The following is a 22,348-nucleotide window of genomic DNA, read 5'->3' as shown; positions in this document are numbered from 1 at the left end:
TAGTATATTGCACATATACACACGTATTGCAAACCCATTTAAAATTAATTATTTCATATGTATAATATTTTTGTTATACTATATATATATTTGAAAAATTACTCTGTGGTACACACTTAACATGATGTACAATGACGAAAAAAATGCATGTTTCGGGTTAGGGATGTCACAAGTGAACCGGGTCTCCTATTCGCAGACGGACTAAAATGAAAAAACGGGACTCCTATTCGCAGACGGAATGAGTAGTTCTGAAGTTAAACTCTATGAATATTATTGTATTCAAACCTTAATATTTGATAAATAATTATATAGTAAGTCTTTAAATTTGTTAGTTAGTTCATATACTTGTAGTTTTAAAAATACAGCATCAACTCATATGTCATCATGTACTAGCAATACTAACAATATTGATTATTCTTTTAGTTATACACTTACTTTTAAATACTTGCTCTGTCCACAAAGAATATGCACTTTGGGTTCGGCACGGGTTTTAATGTAAAATTAGTAAAGTAAGAGAGAGGTAGGGAGAAAAAGTAATTAAAGTATTGTTAATGGAGAATGAGTCCCATCTCAATAGACATAAAAGACTTTCCAAAATTAAAAGTGCATATTTTTGTGGGACGGAGAGAGTAGAATAAAGAACATGAAAAATATTATTAATACAAGTTTAAACACATTATTTAAATTTAGATTTAGTTAATGAGATATAAATACAAATTATATATTTTATTTTTGCATATAATACATTTAGCATATCTTTAAAATACATAAATAAAAATTTGTACAAAGCCCGGCCCGGCCCAGCCCGGGGTCACATGGCAAGTGGTCCTGGGCCGGACCACGCTTAGCAAAATTAGAAAAAGCCTGGCCCAGCCCAGTCCACCTCAGACATGGGGCTGGGCCGGGTCGGCCCACTTGACAACTCTAAGTCTATCGCGGCCCGGTCCACTTGACAACTCTAAGTCCATACTGAAATCCAGGGAATCGTATAACAAAAATAACGAAAAAGAGAAAGTAAAAGACAAAGATGAAAAAAAAAATTATTATGCATAAAAACAATGAAGTGCAACTCAGTTGGTAAGATACTTCTTCCCTCCAATGAGTTGAAAGCTTAAATCATTATAGGAATAAATGAAAACCATGCATTATTGTGTCTCCTTAAAAAAAGAAAGAACAAAAAAATCATCTGGTGAAAATACTTACATTGTTCAAATAAGTATAGGTTTACTTGATGCCTTGCATATTAGAGCTATATAATTAAAAGAATTTATTTCTATACAAATTGCTTAAAAGATGAGCTCAAGAAACTATTTGTAGTGATACATAATTTAAGCCATAGTAGATTAAAAGAATTTGTTTCTATACAAATTGCTTAAAAGATGAGCTCAAGAAACTATTTGTAGTAATACATAATTTAAGCCATAGTAAATGAGGTTGAGTTATATTAATAAGAATTAAGAAATTATACTTATCTTTTGAGAATTGGGTTTTAGTCGAGTCTAGATTTGGGGCTTAAAAGTGGGTAGGTAGAGTTGTTAATTAAATTGCAGAGGCCCAACCATATTTTTTGCAATTTTTCCATCTTGCAGGCCCACGACACCATGTTTGTCCTAAAAGTCTCATGTTTTAAATTAGGCCATCCACAACGCTGTTCCTATACCGTTCCTTAAACCACTATTTGAGGGTCCCACTGTACTTTTTTACTCCATTCCTTAACTAAGGAACGGAACCTGCAACCTCCGTTACTTAACCGTTCCTTAAATTACTATTCATTCAATTTCATTTTTTTTTATTTCCAACCAAATTCAATTTAAATAAACACACTTTATTAAAAAACACACAACATTAAAAAAATTTAAACTTTTAGAAAAATAAAAAGCACACAATTAAAATCCTAAAAAAATAAAAGTACACAATTTTAATAATTTCATCCGCAAACCGGGTTATCGCAGAAGTAGTCGCATACTAACCTTGCAGCGGCTTCCTCCCGGTTACGATGTATGTACGTACGGGAGCGTCGTTGGGGCGGCGCGGCTTCTTCGGCCTCCCGTCGTCGATCTTCTTCAAGTGATTGTTGCAATATTTGACGCATTTGTTCAAAAGGATCCATTAGTTTGATTAAATTTGGGAGAAGGAAAGCATAGTTGATTTGAGATGAAAATTGGGGTGGAAATAGAGAGGAATAGATGTGTGTTTGTGATTGAAATGAGTATGAAATATGAGTATTTATAGAGTAAATAAATAAATAAAAAATAAAAAAATACAAAACGGATATAAAAAAACGGTCACATTACCGTTGCAAAATTATTTTTTTTTTTATTAAATTCGAATTTTTTTTTAAAAATTTGAATTATTGCATCACCGGGACGAAGCCCACTCGCGGGGCAGCGAGTGGGCTTCACGCGTCGAATGGGAGGCCGCCACGTCGCCTCGGCGCGTGGCGGAACGTTTCGTTCCGCGTTCCTCCGGAACGGAACTCGGCACGGCATAGGAACGGCATGGGCACGGAATGGCGACGGAACGAAGCCCGCAACGCGTGCCGCCGCGAAACCGTTCCGCCGGAACGGCATAGGAACCGCAACGGCACAGCGTTGCAGGTGCCCTTAGAAGTTATAACGAAAGGAAGGTGTAAAACATGGAATGGGATAGAGATGGACATGAAGAGGGAACATTGGCTTAGCAAAGTCATTCTTTCATACAGAATTAAATTTGCTTAAATGAGCTACAATGTATAGTTTCTTGCAGCATGCGGTAGTACTAGCCAGTACTTAGTCTTCCTTCCATGAATTGTCCACTCTATATATTTTTCCATATTCATTATTATTATTATTATTATTATTATTATTATTATTATTATTATTATTATTATTATTCATGTTGTTTTCATGGTTGAATAACGTTAAATTAAAGGCCAATTGATAGTATTATTGTTGGTTGATAGAAGAATTAACTAGGGTAAATGAATATATATTGCACAATCGGATAACTTTGCGAAAAGTAGAGAGTATGTTTAAAACAACGGCCAGAAAGAAACACCTCACTTGTAGTGGGACAGAGGGAGTATCTACTTTTGGTAAACCCCTCAAAGTTATGATTTCGGTCAAAGCCACAAGACATGTCCATTTTGAGCAAAAAAATCCTTTCGATTTTGATCTTGGGATGATACCAATAAAATTGAGATAGTCCATATATATTACTTGCAACTGTACTCTTTTTGTGGCGTGCGTGGCATGTGGTTTGCACCCTAATAATATTAATTCTATAAATTTCTGTTAAATTACGTACAAAATAAACAATTATTATAAGAGTTATACACATATAATAGTGTGTCTCTTGCAACGATGAGAGTCTATTAATTACTACTAGTATTTAGTACTAGTATTTAATTCATTCTCATAATATGATAAATGTACATGAAGTTTCAATATAAAATTTATAATGATTTTACATAGTTTAAATAATACTCCTAATTAGTCTACTGTCCATACCAGTAATAAATTTTTTAATCATACGAAAAGAACAAATCAATTTGCATTTTTTTATTAAATTTAAATAAAAAGGAGAAATCAATTTACATATTTATATATTTTAATAGAGTTTAATTTAGACTTTGGTACAAATTAGATAATTCAGTTTATTCAGTTTTTGGGTAAGAAAAACGGATGAACTATGATCACATTTTAATATTCTTTTATGTCATTTTTTTTTTAATCATATGTGTACTAAATCCGATTTTAGTAGAATCTAAATAATCCTGCTCGACCGGATTTTCATTTTTTCATAATATCTATAACACATAAATATTTGAATGGCTAGCAATTTACGCATGATGACGCCATGTGATTGACTATGTATTATGACATTACAATAACATTATTACTATTATTATTTCGATGGGTCCACAACATCTAGGTCTGCTCAGAGTTGCACAATATGTTTCCTTTTAAAAAAGCAACATTAGAAAAAGTCTTCCTTTTTCCGTTATGTGTAATTTTTTAAGAAAACTGATGGAAGGGGGGTGGTTTTATTAGTATAGATTGTTAAGAACGAGACTACTAAAAATGACTTTTCGTTCATAAAGTATTGCATATATGGTTTATAAATTATATTCACTCCATTTTATAAGAATATGCACTCTTTCTTTTTTAGTCTGTCCCACAAGAATATGTATTTTTCAATTTTAAAAACTCGTTTCTCTCTAATAAAGTGGGATCCATTCCCCACTAATATTTTAATTATTTTTTTCTCTATTTCTCTCTTACTTTATTAATTTTGTATTAAAACCTATATTAGGGCCGTATAAGTCTAAGAAATATTCATGAGAGAGCCCTTGAAAGTTGAAACTTGTGCTTTGATTTATTCCAACAGTTGAATTTTCTGCGCGTTTTGATTAAATATATCTGTGTGCTTTATACTTTTTAACTTTATTTAGTGTGGATATAAAGTTATCAACTTTGTTCATTATAGTTTCCACTTTCTATTTATTATTTCAGTTCACATTATTTGCAAGTAATTGATTATATATCATCATACATAGATGTTTCTAAAAATCCTTTGATTTCTCAATCAATATAAATCATTATACCAAATACAGAAATTGAAGAAAACTCAAGTGTTTCCATCTCTATGTAAAATAACTGTTCATGGAGTCGGTACTTTTCATCAATTAATAGAAAATTTCTGCATTAAACAATATACACATTGTTCAGAAATTATACCATTTCATTGCTTTAGCTCAGAGAGAGAAAATACATTCATTGAAATATCTACTTATTTTTTAAGGAAAATGAACATTTTCCACTTTCTAATAATTTTTAAAGAGATATATTCAAATCGTTAGAGGTATGACATAATACAAGGGAGTTTTTCCTGTTCAAGTCTCCTCCATTATTTAAACATGGCTACTGGTGACATTAAATGAAAATTTAATTTGACATTGATAATTAAATGCTCCCATTAAAGAGAAGAGATTGACTCAACTAGCGATGTAGACTATTGAAAGTGAAACTGACATGAGTTTTTTTATAAAGATCCTAATATTTTTAATATATAAATAAAACATGAAATTATACTATCAAATTATAAAAATTATTCCAAAAACTTCAAAATTATGGAGCACAAAGTTAAAAACAAATTATTCAACAATAGTTTAGTCTGTAATGAAACGAATCTAAAATCTGAATACTTAATATTTGGACCTTCAAATTGATCATCAAATCCGAGTTGACCGTCTTCAAATTCTTCACCATCTATTAATTAAAGAACTACTTATGTTTCGTCGAATTTTGATTCGCCCCACAAGTTTAAAAATACTAAGAAAAACTATAAAGCTGAATTTGGCTGCAATCATCTCATGGCGATTTTTTTTGATGAGGTTGTTTTCGTATGACAGTCAAGAAATTATTTGTAGACGACACCACCATTCCGTTAAACAAAGTCGTCTATTTATGAAGAAAACAACGTCGTTTTATTGAATAACATCATCAATATTTTACACGTAGCGACCGGATTTTTTTATTGTGGGATAACTCATAACTGCGTGCAAATCCAAAGCGTATGGTTTGACAATTTAGAACTTTATAACAAAAAACAAAGTCTTATGAATGAGACAGAAGTGGATTTGGCCAAAACGCATTTAGTCCGTACGGGTTGGGCGCCATAAATGAGTTCTATTTTAAAACGCATAAATTCTCAAATCTCAACCGCGTCTCACTATTTCTTCATGAAGATGAGATGAATAAATCCAAAAGCTTCTTCGAAAACCTCCTGAAGCCCTTCACATCCGGCTCCAATAGAGGTAATATATTTATATTTGCGTCGATTTCGGCTGAGGTTGATGAACTCTGTTGAAGATGTTTTTATTTTTTGAAATGTGATAAAAGATCAAGACGAAGATGACTTGGGGAGAATTGCAGCGCGAGAGCAGAGAAACCTTCCCTTTGAAGCCCTTGCTGTAGCAACTAAGAATTTCCACCCCTCTCATAAGCTTGGAGAAGGGGGTTTTGGCTCAGTTTATCATGTACACAATAACAAATGCTGCTATTAAAATCAATTAAGTAGTTTACTTTTGGGATGTTTCAGTATTCAATTTTTGACTATCTTAGAGCATGTATACTGAATTGATCTGGAAGAAACTGTGATTTTGATTGAGGAATATTTAGTGGTTGAGTGAATGTTTGATTTTTTTTAGGGTTGATTGATTTTGAGTAGGGGAAATTGAGTGATGGGAGAGAAGTAGCGGTGAAGAGGTTGTCACAGAGGTCTTCTCAGGGGAATAAGGAGTTTTTGAATGAGGCTAGACTGTTGTCGCGTGTGCAGCACAAGAATGTCGTGAATTTGTTGGGATATTCAATTCATGATGCAGAAAAGCTGCTTGTTTACGAATACGTTGCGAATCAGAGCCTCGATAAGTTTCTTTTCAGTATGTTTTTTCTCTTGTTTTTCTGCACTCCCTGTTTTATGTGATAGATATTTGGCCTAGTGTTGAAAAATTAACTAGATGATTGAGATGTAAGTTGTGATTATATAGTAGTTTGAGTTTATTGGTGATGGATATGATTTCAGTTGGAATCTTCAGTATTCAATTCCTACTTGAAGTTGAAAGCAATTGTTTATGGTTACATCTTTATTGTAACTTTTGAGTATGATTTCTTTAATGCTTCAGCTTAATATTGCCAAATCACTACTATATAGTGACCACCACGGGTTCTTTAGTTCTGAAGTACCTGCAATATTAGGTTTTTGAGAAGACTGATTAGGACTTATGCAACTTGGGAAGGTAAAAACGTCAATGTTACTAAATTTGCATATAAAAATGTAGATTATAGAACACTTGTGCAGTATTGAGAGAATTTCTAGTCATATGGGTTGGTTAGTTGTCAACCTGTTGTCAAAGGCTAATCTCCATTAGTTTCACAAATTTTTGGCTCTCTGTTGTATGACTGAAAGTCAGTATGAGGATAACTTCCCAAATTTGGTTTCCCCGGAGAATTTCAATGTGATAAATCATTTTAAACTCTAGTTTAATGATTTGTGGCATTTAGCTAGGCAAGAAAGTGAAATTAACATTGCATTTTGGTTGCTCTTCTTATGTAGGGCCTGACAAAAAAGAGTTGCTGGACTGGAATCGCAGGCATGATGTGATGGTAGGTGTTGCGAAGGGCCTGCTCTATCTTCACGAACAAACTCATTGTACCATCATTCACAGGGACATCAAAGGCAGCAATATCCTACTAGATGAGAAATGGGCTCCCAAGATTGCTGACTTTGGCATGGCACGTCTTTTCCCAGAAGATCAAACACATGTCCATACCCGTGTAGCTGGTACCAAGTATGGTCTTTCTTAAGATTGTTTTGTTGCTACATTGCTATTCAAGTGTAGTTAATGAACAAATATGGATGCATTTATTCAATTGCAGTGGTTACATTGCACCAGAGTGTCTCTTGCACGGCAACGTCTCTAAAAAAGCAGACGTTTTCAGTTTCGGGGTTGTGGTTCTCGAGCTTATCAGCGGGCAGAAAAACTCCAGTTTTACTCGGGATCCTGATTCGGAGAGCCTGCTTGAATGGGTTAGAACTTAAAGTTTGGGTTTTGCAGTAACTTTCTATTAATCACAAAAAGGATTTAAATGGGGCGGGTACCAAAGCGTGCCTCCTTACACGATCAGACAACCTCTCAAAATTATTTATTGCATCAAAGTATGTGGTAGATTTTCTGTATTATTGACGATCAGACAATTGCTGTCTGCAGGCGTATAAGCTTAACAGAAAGCAAAGGAGCTTTGAGATCATGGATCCAGTACTGATGTCATCGGCAGATATGGAACAGATACCAACAATCGTTCAAATCGGGTTGCTCTGTGTCCAGTCTGATCCCCAAGCACGGCCAGATATGGACCGTGTGGTGATGCTGCTGTCACGAAAGCTGAGGCATATTGAAGAACCAGGCAGACCGGGAGTGCCTGGGTCCAGATTCAGGCCATACCGTACGGGAACCACCTCATCAGCCACCGGGAACTCCTATGGTTCGAATTCAGGATCCACGAATTTGCTTAGCGCCTCATCAAGTGCGACTTCATCGAGCCTAGCAAATACCCAGTTGCAGCGGCATGGAAAACGTCCTGTCAAAGATTAGACCAGTAACATTCTTTGTACATAAATTAGTTTGCATTAGGTTCTTTGAGCGACAAACTAACCATTCTAGATGATTTGAACATACGGTTCTATTGCTCGAAGGAGAAACGTCTAGCAAAATTAACCGAGATTTGTCCATATATCACGCGATTCTAGTTTGTACATATATCTAGGCGTAGAATTGGCTAGAGAGAAATGATGACGAAGATCAACTCAAATTTGAGAAGAAATGGAGTTTAGAAGCCAAGAAACCACCGCACTATTGCACCGAAGCCAAGCTGGATATAGGAAATCAATAGACCTAAGATGTGCTTCAACATTTACTGTCAGATACTTTACTAACCGATTCAAATATTTATTAACTTGACAACGGCGTAAGCTTTGCTTGCTGCCTTTGCCTTGAGCAATTGTCTTAAATTATTAGTTATTAAATATTGTATCTTATTCAATTGTCTTAAATTAATCAAATCAACCGAACAGTAATCTAAAATCTAATATTCAAATAATCCTAGATAAAGCCCATTCTATATATCTATGGCTAGTGTTGCCCACGGTTCAAAAACCGCCGGTTCCGGTTTTGTCGAAGGTGGAACCGGAACCGAACCGTGAGGCTATTTCACGGTTCCGGTTCCGGTTCGGAACCGCCGGTTTTTCCGGCGGTTTAGGTGGTTCCGGTTCGGAACCGGCGGTTTCGCGGTTCGGTTTTTTTTTTTTTTTTTTTTGAATTTGAAATTTGGATTTATACTAACAAATTGGAACAAGACAATGTATAATTCAAATAGAAATACGGCGAATAAGGAGAAAATGATATCAATTTTATTGAGTTTGAGTTGTAACGGACAACGATACATTACAATTTACAATACATATACATAATACATCTACAAGACTACAACTACAAGTATACAACATACAACAATGTAATATAATTTACATTGAAAAAAACATGAAATGGGGGGAAAAAAATTGAAAAAGGGCTTGAGCTCAACTTAAACTTTCAAAGTTAAACTTTTCAAATTTAAGTTGAGTTGCCTACGTATCCACAATTTTATTGAGGAATCAAAGTCCACGTAGTTCTCGGGATGATGACATATTGCTATGTAGAAATGTAGAAATATGGAATAATATATATTTTTTTGTTTTAGCAATTGAGAAAGAAAGACAACTTATAGAACTACGTGAACAAGTATAAGTGTATAACAATGCGCAATAAGAGTAGCACTTGCATAAATAAATGGAAGCACGATAGCACAAATGAGAAATTGGAGACAAAGAGAGAGAATTGTGAGATTGAAGAGAGAAACTCTTATGGAAGAATTCGAATTTGAAAAAAAAAAATTGAATATTCAGAAAACCGGCGGTTTTGGCGGAAAACCGCCGGAACCGCCGGTTTCCGGGCAAAACCGCCGGTTTTCACGGTTAACCGCCGGTTAACCGCCAAAAAACCACCGAAACCGGCCGGTTTTGCAGCTGAAAAGCTGCCGCCGTCGGCCCCATCCCCGATGCCTTGATATACGCGCCCGAACCGGCGGTTCCGCCGGTTAACCGCCGGTTCCGAACCGTCCCGAACCGCCGGTTCGGTGACGGTTCCGGTTCGGAATATCTTGAACCTGAACCGGACCGCGACCCGAATTGCGACGGTTCCGGTTCGGGAAAATTGCCACGGTTCCGGTTCGACGGTTAACCGCCGGAACCGGAACCGGTGGGCATCTCTATCTATGGCGGTGATTTTTGAAATTCATGATCCTAAAAAAAAGTCACAGTAACTAATCTTAGCATATATAACGTCAGGCAATGCACTTAAGTCTTTGTGTACAGCTTGAGACAGCATATTTAAGTAGTGAAATTGCAGTTTGTCTTACTTATACATATATATTCCGAACTCCATAAAAGTCAGACGCGCGGCAATATACGACTATACATTAATTTTATACTTTAATTGACTAAATCTCTAACTTATTTGGCTTATGTTCATTCTGAATAATAAGAAAAATCAAGGAACGAATTGAATAGAAAACGAGAATTTATACAAATTGCTTCTGCACAATACAATACTAAGTTTTTTTATATTTTATTGAAACAATGTTTTATTTATTTAATTATTTTCAATTCCGATACAACTATTTTGCCGGATCCATTGCCCCATTCAGAAGTGGACGCAAAAAAAATTGATAGAGATTATGCCTTTTAAAGTTTATTCGGGAATATATTTTTAAGCTATTCAAACTATTGAGGTTTTTCATAACAATTTACATAAATTTAAAGACTATAAAAAAATGAAATAAGAGGTTTGGTAGAGGACGCTACAAGTGTCCTGTCTATGGTCCCATTTGTGTACAATTTACAGTGTTTCACTCCTAAATTAATTGTTTTAGCAATATTTATTACTACATCATAACTTACAAAATGGAAAATTTAAAAAATTATACACTCTACTTTTCAATTGTCAACTCTAATTATTTTTTATCTAACAATAATGATAATAGATTCTAAATAAAATAACCATATCAATTCCTTAATTAATGCAGCAAATCATTATTAATAATAAATTTAACTAAATCATAGTACAAAATTAAAATTAGAAAAACGAAAATGGCATCTAAAAATGGTGTATAGAGTGGGAGGAAAAAAATGCACCATTAAATATGATGGGGTGTTAATGTAGTCACTGCTCATTTCTAAATTCTAATCCAACGAAGATAATGCATGCAAAATACTATAAATATGTATCTATATATTCTGTTCGTTATTGAGCAAATGGTTTTGATAATGACATGCTACGTAAATTGACTTTCTAAATTATTAGCTGTACGCATATATGTGGCCTCACAGAATCTTCCTACTATAGTTACCCAAACCAAACCTCAGTACCCCATAATTGACCAAATCATGCGAGTTGACATTCTTCACATAATTAATTTAATCGCAATTGAAACTTACAAATTTCCTAAAAACAAACGAGGTACAAAATCCAAGTTGAGTAATAGTACTTGAATTTCAAAGCACAGTTACACAATTACCCCTTTTAGCTAAGTAACAAATTTGTAATCAAATTAGTCTACTACACGCGCTTATAGCAGTCATTAGAGACCCCAACAACAACATCCCTTGCTACGTCCAACAATTTTTTTGCTCTATAAATAACTTATTCTCTTCACTCATCTTCTCTCTAATTCAATCACTACATTGTACAAGTAATTAGTTCATCACATCAAATACTTCAAAAATGATTGGTAGGTTTGTTATTCCTTTAATCTCCCTAGTGGTGGTGCTGAGCAGCATCTCTTGCTCTGCCCAGCTCTCAGCCAGCTTCTACGATGCTTCATGTCCTAATGCACCCACCATCATCCGCAACTCCATCCGCCGCGCCATTTCCGCGGAGCGGCGGATGGCGGCGTCCCTCATCCGCCTCCATTTCCACGACTGCTTCGTTCAGGGCTGCGACGCCTCCATCCTGCTAGACGAGACCACCGCCATCCAGAGCGAGAAGACGGCCGGGCCCAACGATAACTCTGTTAGAGGATACAATGTCATCGAGGCTGCTAAGCGCGACGTCGAGCTCGCCTGCCCCGGCGTCGTCTCTTGCGCTGACGTGCTCACCTTAGCCGCACGCGACGCCTCTGCTGCTGTTGGTGGTCCGTCATGGAGTGTCAGACTTGGAAGACGGGACTCCACCACCGCAAACCGGGACGTGGCTAACACCGATCTCCCGAGCCCGTTTTCCGACCTCCAAGGCCTCATTGACGCTTTCGACAAGAAGGGTCTTAATGCAAGAGACATGGTTGCCCTTTCTGGTAATTATATATATAACCATTAATGGTCCTTTTTTTGGTAATTGATAAAAACTAGTCATTTTTTTTAGTAACCTTCTTCTCTCTATTGAGGCGTGACTGACTAACAATACTCCAAAAAAATTTTTAATATGTTTCTCACTTATTTTACCAATTTTTGCATTCAAAGTTGTCCACTGTCAAGACTATTAATTACGTATTTGATTATTTAGTAATGGATTATTTGATTTATGCAGGAGCACACACGTTAGGTCAATCCCAATGTTTCCTGTTCCGTGAGAGAATATACAGCAACGGTACGGACATTGATGCCGGCTTTGCCAGCACCAGGAGACGGGGCTGCCCACAGAGCGGTGGCAACAGCAACTTGGCGCCGCTGGACTTGGTGACGCCGAATTCATTCGACAACAACTACTTTAGGAATTTGGTGCAGAGGAAGGGACTATTGCAGTCGGATCAAGTCCTCTTCACCGGATCGACCGCTAGCATCGTGTCGCAGTACAGTGGAAATCCGGCAACTTTTGCTGCCGATTTTGCGGCTGCAATGATAAAGATGTCGGAGATTGAGCCAATCCTTGGACAGAATGGAATCATTAGAAGGGTTTGCAGCTCCATCAACTGAGACTTCAAAGTTCAATCTCTCTTTCTTCTCATTTCTTTTTCGTTTCACAGTTAGCATCTGCCTGCAAATTGAGATGCATGCTGTCACCTTTTTTTTCATGTCTTCATTCATCATTCTGTTATAGTTATACCATACCCACTCAGTGTCTCACTGTTCATTTTACTACCATGTGATTTGATTTATACCAGCAATCAATGAATTGCTCATTTTCGTTCATTTTAATTTCCTAAATTCTCATGAACTGACAATTACGACGACTGTCACTACAAAAAAAACTTATCTTTTAGGGACACAAAAATTGAGACGCAGTTACTAGCGTTTGAAATTTTTTTAAAATAACCATAATTTATAATGCAAACAAAAACATCCCCAAGTGTATGGTAAATTATCTTAATCTTTTGCTTTTTTAGGACTCTTTTATTAGTGTCTCCTAATTTTGGCTGAGACGCTAACAATAATGACACTTTATAAAGCGTTGGTGGTATAATTAGACACACAAATTAACGTCTTTAACGGTATTACAAATCGTCCTTTAGATGGAATTAAAAGGGTTACTTAACTAAACCATTCCAGTATGTATATATGCTTAAGCATTAATAATCACTATTGAGGCGTGGTCCGAATCCTCTCCCGCCGTACGTGTTCGACTACTAATGTTACTATTTTAATAAAATATACTAGTATTACTTTAAAATAACAAATTAATGTTATAATCCTATAATAAGTAGTAATATGGGGAAACCACTACTTAAATACATAATTAGAGAATACGAATTTAATTAATTATAAGAGTGATTTAGTTCACTACACGAAGGAGGGAACCAAAATATCATTACAGTGAACTAAATCTTTGACGGAGTAAATACTTCACTATAAAGGTATTTTGGTTCACTTCTTGTTTTTAAAATCGTATTGTGAACTAAAACGCACATGTAGTGAATTAGATCGTTTTGAACCAATTACTGAGATTTGTTATCTAGTTATACACTTAATATTAGTTATACTTTGATCATCTCTCCCTATAATAAATCTTAATTTGCATTTGCTATTAAGATGGAATAAAAAAACATATCCTTATTTGGGAATAATTGTTAATGCCAATATTAATTTTCTAAATATTAAAAAGATTAAATCATAAACCCTAACTAATTGTTATACAAATTAAAATAATTATGTAAAACACGTTAAAAAATGGGATTTTCATCCATTCTAAATTAAGGTGGACCTCGTGCGCGCGATGCGCAATTCCTAAGCGCTACAAAAACTAATTAATCAATTCTAATTAATGCTTAAGTATTTAACAATCCTAATTAGTATCCTAACGAACTAAATAATGAATGCACGACTATGGGCGCCTCGTGTTTTTCTTATACCACTTATATGAATGTTTTTGACAATTTCATGTAAGTTATTATCCCGTGTGCAAGTCGCTCTCTTCAATTCAATTCATTTATATTTCACACAAACATCAAATTGACCATATCATATTAACAATTAAAATCCAAGAAGACCAGATCGTAATATAATATAATACTTTAATTAAAAACTTAAAGACCTAATCCATCGTGGAAGAATCAGTGAAGTCAAAGTTCAAATTTTAACAAATGCAGATATAGTCACGCAGTAGCTACCATTTCATTTTTTATTGTTTCTTAGTTGGATCTATAATAATTCACTATTCATTTTCTTATAGTATATTTATAAATTCTCTTTTAATTTATATTAATTTATTTCTTATTTCATATATATAGTAATTAAATTCAAAGATAATGGCAAATTTTAAACTAATATCCTAACAAGTTCATATGCTAATATATATTAATATAACTATAACATTTTGATAATAGAAATAGCAAAAAAGGAAAAAAAAAATGCAACAAAAAAAACTGAAAGAGAACGGAAATAAATAAAGATAAAAAAATACAAATAAAATAATACTATCAGCTAATAAAAATTAAATATGAAATTTTAAACTTTTCAAAAATGTAAACAAATGAAAAGAAAAGAAAAGAAAAGCAAAACAAAAAAAAATGGTTGTAAAACTAACCAAACCAAAAGCTAGTGTCTAAATGAACTAAATTGATTAATTGAACTTTAATAAGAGCAGATGAATTGATATGAGCTTGTTAGGCCTTAATCACTGATTATAAGTTAAAACTCACACTAATCCATTTTAGCTTATTAATCTTAAACTTGGCCCAATTCATTCAGCCTCCAAAAACCCACACTAATCTAATATGGCTAAAATTAACAAGAGCCCAAACCCAACTTCGTCTCTCTCTCTCTCTCATCGATCTTTCACAAAATCAACACTAGCATCCCCCTTCTCCGGCGACAGTCGTTGCCGCTGCCGCCTTTACTGCTCATCTCCTCCTTCCACCCTTCACATCTAAATCGCTCTCTCACCAATTCACACAACCCCTAAATCTGCCCTCGTTTTTTTCCTTCATTCCTCTTCCCCAAAACCGATGAATTTTACCTGAAATACGGCGAATCCATCGCCCTGCAGCGCGAGCCGCTCGGTAAACTGTCAAATCCAATTCGATAAATTCCGATCCATTTCTCCCCTCTCGTTCCTCACCGTCTACGGCTTAAACCGCCGCCGTGATAGAACCCTCGTTTTGCTACATCGAGGTCTTGTTCGGAATATCATGCTGAGATCTTAGCCAAACACTTCATCAAGTAGCAGTTTGAGAGGAGGTTTGTTATTGTCTATGTTATTTCTTATAGTATTTCTTTTAGATTTTTGTTTTATGAGCTAAAAAATTTCAATTCTAGTCCAAACAACAGGTAAAAGACTGTTGAAGATAACCCCCTTCTACATGTTGCATTTTAATTGAAATGAATAAACTCGCCTTTTGCTTGTGAAAAACAGTGACCGTTTTTTTTGTTGCTCTTCATATAGAGGTGATTGCATTTTACCATAGAGCTTACATTCAATGCTATCTTTTCCTTTTGTGCTATTTTTTATCTGGTTTATAATAGTGTGATTCATCTAAGGCCATCCACAACGCTGTTCCTATACCGTTCCTATACCGTTCCTTAAACCACTATTTGAGGGCCCCACTGTACTTTTTTACTCCATTCCTTAACTAAGGAACGGAACCTGCAACCCTCCGTTCCTTAGCCGTTCCTTAACCGTTCCTTAAATTACTATTCATTCAATTTCATTTCTTATTTTTATTTCCAACTCAATTCAATTAAAACAAACACACTTTATTAAAAAACACACAACATTAAAAAAAATTACAACTTAAACTTAAAAAAAAACATACAATTAAATGTGGGAAAATAAAAAAACTACTCCGCCGGTTAATCATCCTCCGGAGGCGGTCGAGGTTGAGGGGGAGTCGGAAGGCCAAGTTGTGCTGCCATATGCACAATTCCGTTGCACCAGGCCGCGAATTGGGCGTACGAGAAGCGGGAAGTGTCCGCCATTGTGTCGGTAATGTACGCCACCATAAGTGTGTCCGAGCCTCCCCGCGAGCCCGATCCCGAGGCCGGTTGGCTTGATTCGCCTCGGCCCTTCCTCGCTCTAGCCTCCTTCGCCGCCTTCGTCCCTTGCTGCCGACGGCGCCCACGGCTGGATCCCCCGTATTCGCTGGCCGTACCCGCAAACACATGCGGTTCTGCCCTCCCCGGTGTCACCAGACGAGTAGTTGCCGCTCGCTGTGTGCTTCGTGGGCTTTGAGGTTGAGCCCGAGCTGGAGCGGACACCGCCTGCCCACCTTTCCCCGTCCTTGACGAGCTGCCAAATATTAACAAATTTGAACTGTAGACCGGTGTCCTGGTGGAAGGCGCGCAAAGCCGCCCTCAGAATGTCGGCGCCCGAAGCTCCGCTTTGGTAGTGCGCCGCTTCGGCCGAGTAAATGGTGTAAAATTTTTTGACCTGTAAGTCGACTCGGCCAAAGTGTGCACGGAGCATTGTATATTTGCGCTTCCGGACCCCTTTCGGCTTAGTCTGGTGGTAGACATCACAGACCTTTTCCCAGAAGCACTTGGCGGCTTGTTGATTCCCGACGATGGGATCGTACGAGACGGTGAGCCAGGCGTTGTACACCGCCTTTGTTTCTTCGTTGCTGTACGGATGCCGGCCCAGATCCTCCTGTTCCTCCTCCTCCTCGGCCGCCTCAGATGCAGCCCTGGAGCTTCCACCTCCTCGACCTCCTCCCTGGGTGGGTTCAACGGGGATATCCTCCCGAATCTGGGACAATCCCTAAGAAGGCCGCGAGGCGGAGGGTCGAGCGTATGCATCCACATCGAAAGTGGGTGGTTGGTACCCACCCGGCGTCGCCGACCCCTGGGTGCCCGGTGTCGACGAACCGGAACCACCAAGTGTGTTGTACATGGTCTCCCAATCGCCGAACGCGTTGAGATCCCACCCACCGGAGCCGCCACCGCCGTAGTTGCCGTCACCGGACATTTTGTGAAGAGATTGAATTTGAAAATTGGAGAGGAAATGAAATTGATTTAGGAAGAATAGATGTGTAGTTGTGTGTGAAATGAGGATGGATTAGGAGTATTTATAGAATAAGAAAATAAAAAAAAATTAAAAATTAAAAAAACTGTAAAAAAAAAACGGTAATAATGCCGTTAATTTTTTTTATATATAATATCGTTTTTTTTTTAAAAATAATTATTGCATCAGCACGTGACGTCGCCCACTCGCGGGCCAGCGAGTGGGCGCCACGCACGACGTGGGGGAGAGCCACGTCGCCGAAGCGCGTGGCGGCACAGACCGTGCCGCGAGTCGTGCCGTCGGCACCCGGCACGGCATGGGAACGGAACCTCGACGAAACCATGCTCCGCAACGCGTTCTGCTGCAAAGTCGTTCCGGCGGAACGGCACGCGGAACGCCGGCCGCGTTGCGGGTGCTCTAAGAATGTTTGTCAATATATTAAAATACTCACGAAGTGAAGGGCTATATCTATCCATACTATACTCAGTCTGGCCAATGGGTTTTCTATATTTTTCCTTTGAATTCTGGTAGAGCGGATTCTTTCACCTATAACTGAAGTGACAAATGTCTCCGATTCTCAGAACTTTTTTTTCCTAATAAAATTTTAAATTAGGTGTTACTAAGGGCACCCGCAACGCTGTGCCGCCCCCGTTCCCATGCCGTTCCGGCGGAACGGTTCCGCGGCGGCACGCGTTGCAGCGTGCGTTCCGTCGCCATTCCGTGCCGACCCCGTTCCTATGCTGTGCCGCGTTCCGTTCCGGAGGAATGCGAACGAAATGTTCCGCCACGCGCCTAGGCGACGTGGCAGCCTCCCATTCGACGCGTGAAGCCCACTCGCTGCCCCGCGAGTGGGCTTCGTCCCGGTAACGCAATAATTCAATTTTTTTTTTTAAATACGAATTTAATAAAAAAAAAATTTTTTTTTTTGCAACGGTAATGTGGCCGTTTTTTTATATCCATTTTATATATTTTTTTATTTTTTATTTATTTATTTAATCTATAAATACTCCTATTTCATACTCATTTCAATCACAAACACACATCTATTCCTCTCTATTTCAACCCCAATTTTCATCTCAAATCAACTCTCGTTTCGTTCTCCCAAATTCAATCAAACTAATGGATCCTTTTGAACAAATGCGTCAAATATTGCAACAATCACTTGAAGAAGATCGACGATTGGAGGCCGAAGAAGCCGCGCCCAACGACGCTCCCGTACGTACATCCATCGTAACCGGGAGGAAGCCGCTGCAAGGTTAGTACGCGACTACTTCTGCGATAACCCGGTTTGGGGAGATACGTACTTCCGTCGCCGTTTCCGCATGGGGAAACCTTTATTTCTCCACATCGCGAATACTTTGGCAGCCCGGGAAGAGTTCTTCCAGGAAGGGTACGTCGCGGTCGGCCGTCCCAGCCACACGACGCTGCAGAAATGTACTGCAGCAATCCGCCAGCTTGCCACTGGACAAACGGCCGACATGTTCGACGAATACCTCCACATCGGAGACAGCACTGGGCGAATGTGCTTGCTCAAATTCTGCAAAGGCGTCCGGGCAGCCTTCACCGACGAATTTCTCCGGAGGCCAAGCACGACCGATTGTCAGTTCCTGCTCGACCTTCACAAAACAGTGCACGGATTCCTCGGGATGCTCGGCAGCGTCGATTGCATGCACTGACAATGGAAGAATTGCCCGGTGGCGTGGAAGGGGTCCTACACCAGCGGCCACAAAGGCACCCACCCAACCGTTATACTTGAGGCCGTTGCCGACTACCGCCTTTGGATCTGGCACGCGTACTTCGGGGTCCCCGGGTCGAACAACGACGTAAACGTGCTCCACCAGTCCGACCTCTTGACCGAAGTTTTGGATGGTAAAGCGCCGGCCATCAACTTCGTCGCCAACAACTGGCTTTATAAAATGAGGTACTATCTCGCCGATGGCATCTACCCGAAGTGGCCTACCTTCGTGAAGACGTGCAGTGGGTCTGCGAACCCAAAGCAGGCTCTTTTTGCGCAGAAGCAGGAGGCTGCTCGCAAGGATGTGGAGAGGGCGTTCGGGGTTCTCCAAGCGCGCTTCAACAACATCAAAGCCCCGACTCGTACGTGGTTCATGGAAAACATGGTCGACATCATGTATACGTGCATAATCTTGCACAACATGATTGTCCTAGACGAAGGACCCGAGGCGGGAAATTGGTTCGACGACGAATCCCCCGGAAGCTCAACCGCAAGTAGTCCGCCTCGAAGTGGAGCGCATCCGTCTATACAAGAACGGTCATCTATTCGTGCAAGGACACGCGACTCTAGTGCCCACACCCAACTCCAACATGATCTAATTGAGCACATTTGGGCAAATTTTGGCGGATGAAATTATTAAAATTGTGTACTTTTATTTTTTTAGGATTTTAATTGTGTGCTTTTTATTTTTTAAAGTTTAAGTTGTAATTTTTTTTAATGTTGTGTGTTTTTTAATAAAGTGTGTTTGTTTTTTAAAGTGTGTTTATTTAAATTGAATTGGGTTGGAAATAAAAAAAATTGAAATTGAATGAATAGTAATTTAAGGAACGGTTAAGGAACGGTTAAGGAATGGAGGGTTGCTGGTTCCGTTCCTTAGTTAAGGAATGGAGTAAAAAAGTACAGTGGGGCCCTCAAATAGTGGTTTAAGGAACGGTATAGGAACAACGTTGTGGATGGCCTAAGAAATGGTCTCCTACATCTTTAAGGAGCTTTTATCTCCGTTGTTGGTGCATATCTTTGGAGTGGTGTTTTGGTTTTGGTCTGTGAGTAGACTACATACCTTATTCTCTGTTAGATAGCTCCTATAGTAAGTATGAAATTGGGAGCTAAGAGCATCTCCAATGGCGGACGTCCGGTCGGACGTCGCGACGGGAGACCGGGACGTCCGCCATTGTGGCGTTTAGGGTCGGATACGTACGTCCCGTGAGGACGTCGGGTGTCCTCGGACGTCCCAGCGACGGGCGGGCGGACGTCCGCCACTGTGGCAAGGGTCGGACGTCCCGGTCGAACGTTCGGAAATTATTATTATTTTTTAAAAAAAAACTCTATATATACGGCTCGTTGAACTTCATTTCATTTTTTTACGTATTCCGTATTCCGTGTCAAAATTATATTTCCGTTTTTACGTAATTAAATTATTGTGATTTTTTTTATTTCCGGATGTCCTAGTGGGAAGGGCGGATTGTGCAGGGGATGTCCTAGTGACGTGGCAGTGGGATGGGAAGTCCTAGTGACGTGGCAGAAGGTGTTTTTGGGATGTCCTAGTGGGACATCCGCCCACTGGAGATGCTCTAAGGAAAGGCATCCAGATTGATATGAACTGTGTTCTTTTACTTCTAAAGTGTGATCTAATCGGTTCCCAAAAAACCCATTTTATGTTATTCTTTTCAACATATTTCCAACCTATAGTCACAGGCAATCTTCTTTGTTTGCAGTTGTTGCTGCAATATTCCCCTGTGGTCCCAAAGTAATTTGGTGAGTTTTGTTTTCAGTAAAAGTAGATATGCGACACAGTGGTGCAAAGGATACTCAAGTTCGTGAAAGCAGCTACCAAAAAGTTCATCCCCAACCAATGGAAGAGGCAACAAATCAGAGCCCTGAAGCTATGGAAGCATTAGTGTCTAGGATATTTACAAACATCTCCTCCCTGAAGTCGGCTTACATTCAACTACAAGCTGCTCACACTCCTTATTATCCGGATAAAATTCAAGCTGCTGACAAGCTTGTAATATCAGAGCTAAAGAATCTTTCTGAACTCAAGCATTTCTACAGGGAGCACAACCCCAAGCCTGTCTGTGTCTCTCCACAAGACTCCCGATTAGCTGCCGAGATTCAAGAACAGCAGAGCCTGTTGAAGACATATGAGGTCATGGTGAAAAATTTTCAGTCTGAAATTCAGAATAAAGATTCTGAGATTGTTCAATTGGAGCAGCAGATTCAGGATTCCAGTCAGAAACGAGTAAAACTTGAGAAGAACCTGAAGCTTAGGGGCTTGTCAACGAAAGAATCAGAAGGGAGTCACGGTGAAATGGGACAGTTTTCAGTGGATTTATCTCCTGAACTTTTCATCTCAGCTGTAGAAGCTGCTTCCAGGGCCATTCATGACTTCTCCAAGCCCTTAATCAACATGATGAAAGCAGCTGGGTGGGATCTTGATGCCGCAGCAAATTCCATTGAACCAAACATTGTGTATGCAAAAAGGGCTCACAAAAAATATGCTTTTGAGTCTCATATATGCCAGATAATGTTCATTGGGTTCCAGGATGAGTGTTTTGGTATGAAACCAGATAACCAGGCTGAGACGAAAGAAAGTTTATATCAGGAGTATCTTAGTTTGAGAGAAATGGATCCACTTGATGCTGTGGGACAGAATCCAGATTCAATGTTTGGAAAGTTTTGCCAGAGGAAATACCTTGATGTTGTCCATCAAAAGATGGAAGCATCATTTTTTGGTAACTTAGACCAACGGAACTACATAGTGGGTGGAGGGCATCCAAGGACGGCCTTGTACCAGGCTTTTCTGAAATTAGCTAAAATGATCTGGCTTTTGCACCGGTTGGTGCATTCATTTGATCCTCCAGTTAAGATTTTTCAAGTAAAGAGGGGCAATGAGTTTTCAGAGGTTTATATGGATAGTGTTGTGAAAGATTTTGTTGTAGAGGATGGCGATGAGAAGCCCAAGGTCGGTGTGATGGTAATGCCAGGATTCTGGATAGGTGGTAGCATCATCCAGTCTCAAGTCTACCTAACAGGTATAAAAGTTGCAGAATGACACCTCCTGCCTTTCATTGCTGCTTGAAAAAAAAAACTCATCTGAACGTAGCCCTGCCAGATGCGTGTCTCAGATACGTAGAAGAAGCGGTTATCTTCTGTTTCACTCGATGAAAAATGCAGGTCCCATTGGGGAAATGGTTGCAATATAGAATGTGATGTGCTCTTTAAAAATGAACTTGGAGAAATTGTCCACTGCTTTTTAATAGTGTGTTCCTTGTTGATGGATGTATTTGGCCATCTCCCACTTGTTCGAATAGCTTGTTTCATTCTCATTTTACTGCTAATATCTTTGTAGTCGTAGCTGATTTATAACTTGACTCAAGCCACATCAATCATCAATATGGGTGTGTTGAAAAAAATGTATGAAAAATATTAGAAGTAGTTTGAGTCTTGAAAAAACAAAAAAACTTCATATGCCAAAAAGCTGGGGTCAGATTATACTCACCTGGGCTCAATAACTTTAGGCCTGAATAACAAATTATCTGGCTTACAATAGAATGGTTTTGGGCTTAGTTTATACCAAATTTCTATCAAAATAATCGTTTTGACTTAAT

At 38.5% G+C, this 22,348-nt stretch overlaps 3 protein-coding genes across 7 annotated transcripts; all 3 read left to right on the top strand.

Annotated features, from left to right (window-relative positions):
- Positions 1 to 5,640: 5,640 nt before the first annotated feature.
- On the top strand, positions 5,641 to 8,273 carry LOC121756500 (putative serine/threonine-protein kinase). Its single transcript, XM_042152055.1, has 6 exons — positions 5,641 to 5,797; positions 5,883 to 6,019; positions 6,211 to 6,421; positions 7,096 to 7,330; positions 7,419 to 7,569; positions 7,751 to 8,273. Exons 1-6 carry the CDS (start codon positions 5,734 to 5,736, stop codon positions 8,132 to 8,134), a joined length of 1,182 nt encoding a protein of 393 aa, XP_042007989.1. The 5' UTR covers positions 5,641 to 5,733; the 3' UTR covers positions 8,135 to 8,273.
- A 3,060-nt stretch (positions 8,274 to 11,333) lies between these two features.
- Positions 11,334 to 12,724, top strand: LOC121754319 (lignin-forming anionic peroxidase-like). The gene is made up of 2 exons (XM_042149698.1): positions 11,334 to 11,927; positions 12,161 to 12,724. The coding sequence occupies exons 1-2, from the start codon at positions 11,360 to 11,362 to the stop codon at positions 12,544 to 12,546; spliced, it is 954 nt and encodes a 317-aa protein (XP_042005632.1). The 5' UTR covers positions 11,334 to 11,359; the 3' UTR covers positions 12,547 to 12,724.
- A 2,060-nt stretch (positions 12,725 to 14,784) lies between these two features.
- LOC121754046 (protein GRAVITROPIC IN THE LIGHT 1-like) lies at positions 14,785 to 22,048 on the top strand. 5 transcript variants are annotated; one of them, XM_042149372.1, is made up of 2 exons: positions 14,785 to 15,246; positions 20,513 to 22,048. In XM_042149372.1, the coding sequence occupies exon 2, from the start codon at positions 20,524 to 20,526 to the stop codon at positions 21,790 to 21,792; it is 1,269 nt and encodes a 422-aa protein (XP_042005306.1). In that variant the 5' UTR covers positions 14,785 to 15,246; positions 20,513 to 20,523; the 3' UTR covers positions 21,793 to 22,048. The 5 variants fall into 5 exon arrangements, with proteins under 5 accessions (XP_042005306.1, XP_042005307.1, XP_042005308.1 ...); XM_042149373.1 differs by having other exon boundaries at positions 20,456 to 22,048; XM_042149374.1 differs by lacking the exon at positions 14,785 to 15,246 and adding an exon at positions 20,229 to 20,361 and having other exon boundaries at positions 20,456 to 22,048.
- The last annotated feature ends 300 nt before the right edge of the window (positions 22,049 to 22,348 follow it).

The sequence above is a fragment of the Salvia splendens genome, chromosome 11, assembly GCF_004379255.2.
Source record: "Salvia splendens isolate huo1 chromosome 11, SspV2, whole genome shotgun sequence".
NCBI lineage: Eukaryota > Viridiplantae > Streptophyta > Magnoliopsida > Lamiales > Lamiaceae > Salvia > Salvia splendens.
This window is presented reverse-complemented; position numbering and strand designations above follow the sequence as displayed.

What these genes read in the sequence shown, in the direction of transcription:
- LOC121754319 (XM_042149698.1), top strand. Translation starts at nt 11,360, where the DNA reads ATGATTGGTAGGTTTGTTATTCCTTTAATCTCCCTAGTGGTGGTGCTG. An exon ending in AGACATGGTTGCCCTTTCTG is followed by an intron (nt 11,928 to 12,160) that starts GTAATTATATAT and finishes TGATTTATGCAG; the next exon opens with GAGCACACACGTTAGGTCAA.
- LOC121754046 (XM_042149372.1), top strand. Translation starts at nt 20,524, where the DNA reads ATGCGACACAGTGGTGCAAAGGATACTCAAGTTCGTGAAAGCAGCTAC.
- LOC121756500 (XM_042152055.1), top strand. Translation starts at nt 5,734, where the DNA reads ATGAATAAATCCAAAAGCTTCTTCGAAAACCTCCTGAAGCCCTTCACA. An exon ending in GTTTTGGCTCAGTTTATCAT is followed by an intron (nt 6,020 to 6,210) that starts GTACACAATAAC and finishes GATTTTGAGTAG; the next exon opens with GGGAAATTGAGTGATGGGAG. An exon ending in CGGAGAGCCTGCTTGAATGG is followed by an intron (nt 7,570 to 7,750) that starts GTTAGAACTTAA and finishes TGCTGTCTGCAG; the next exon opens with GCGTATAAGCTTAACAGAAA.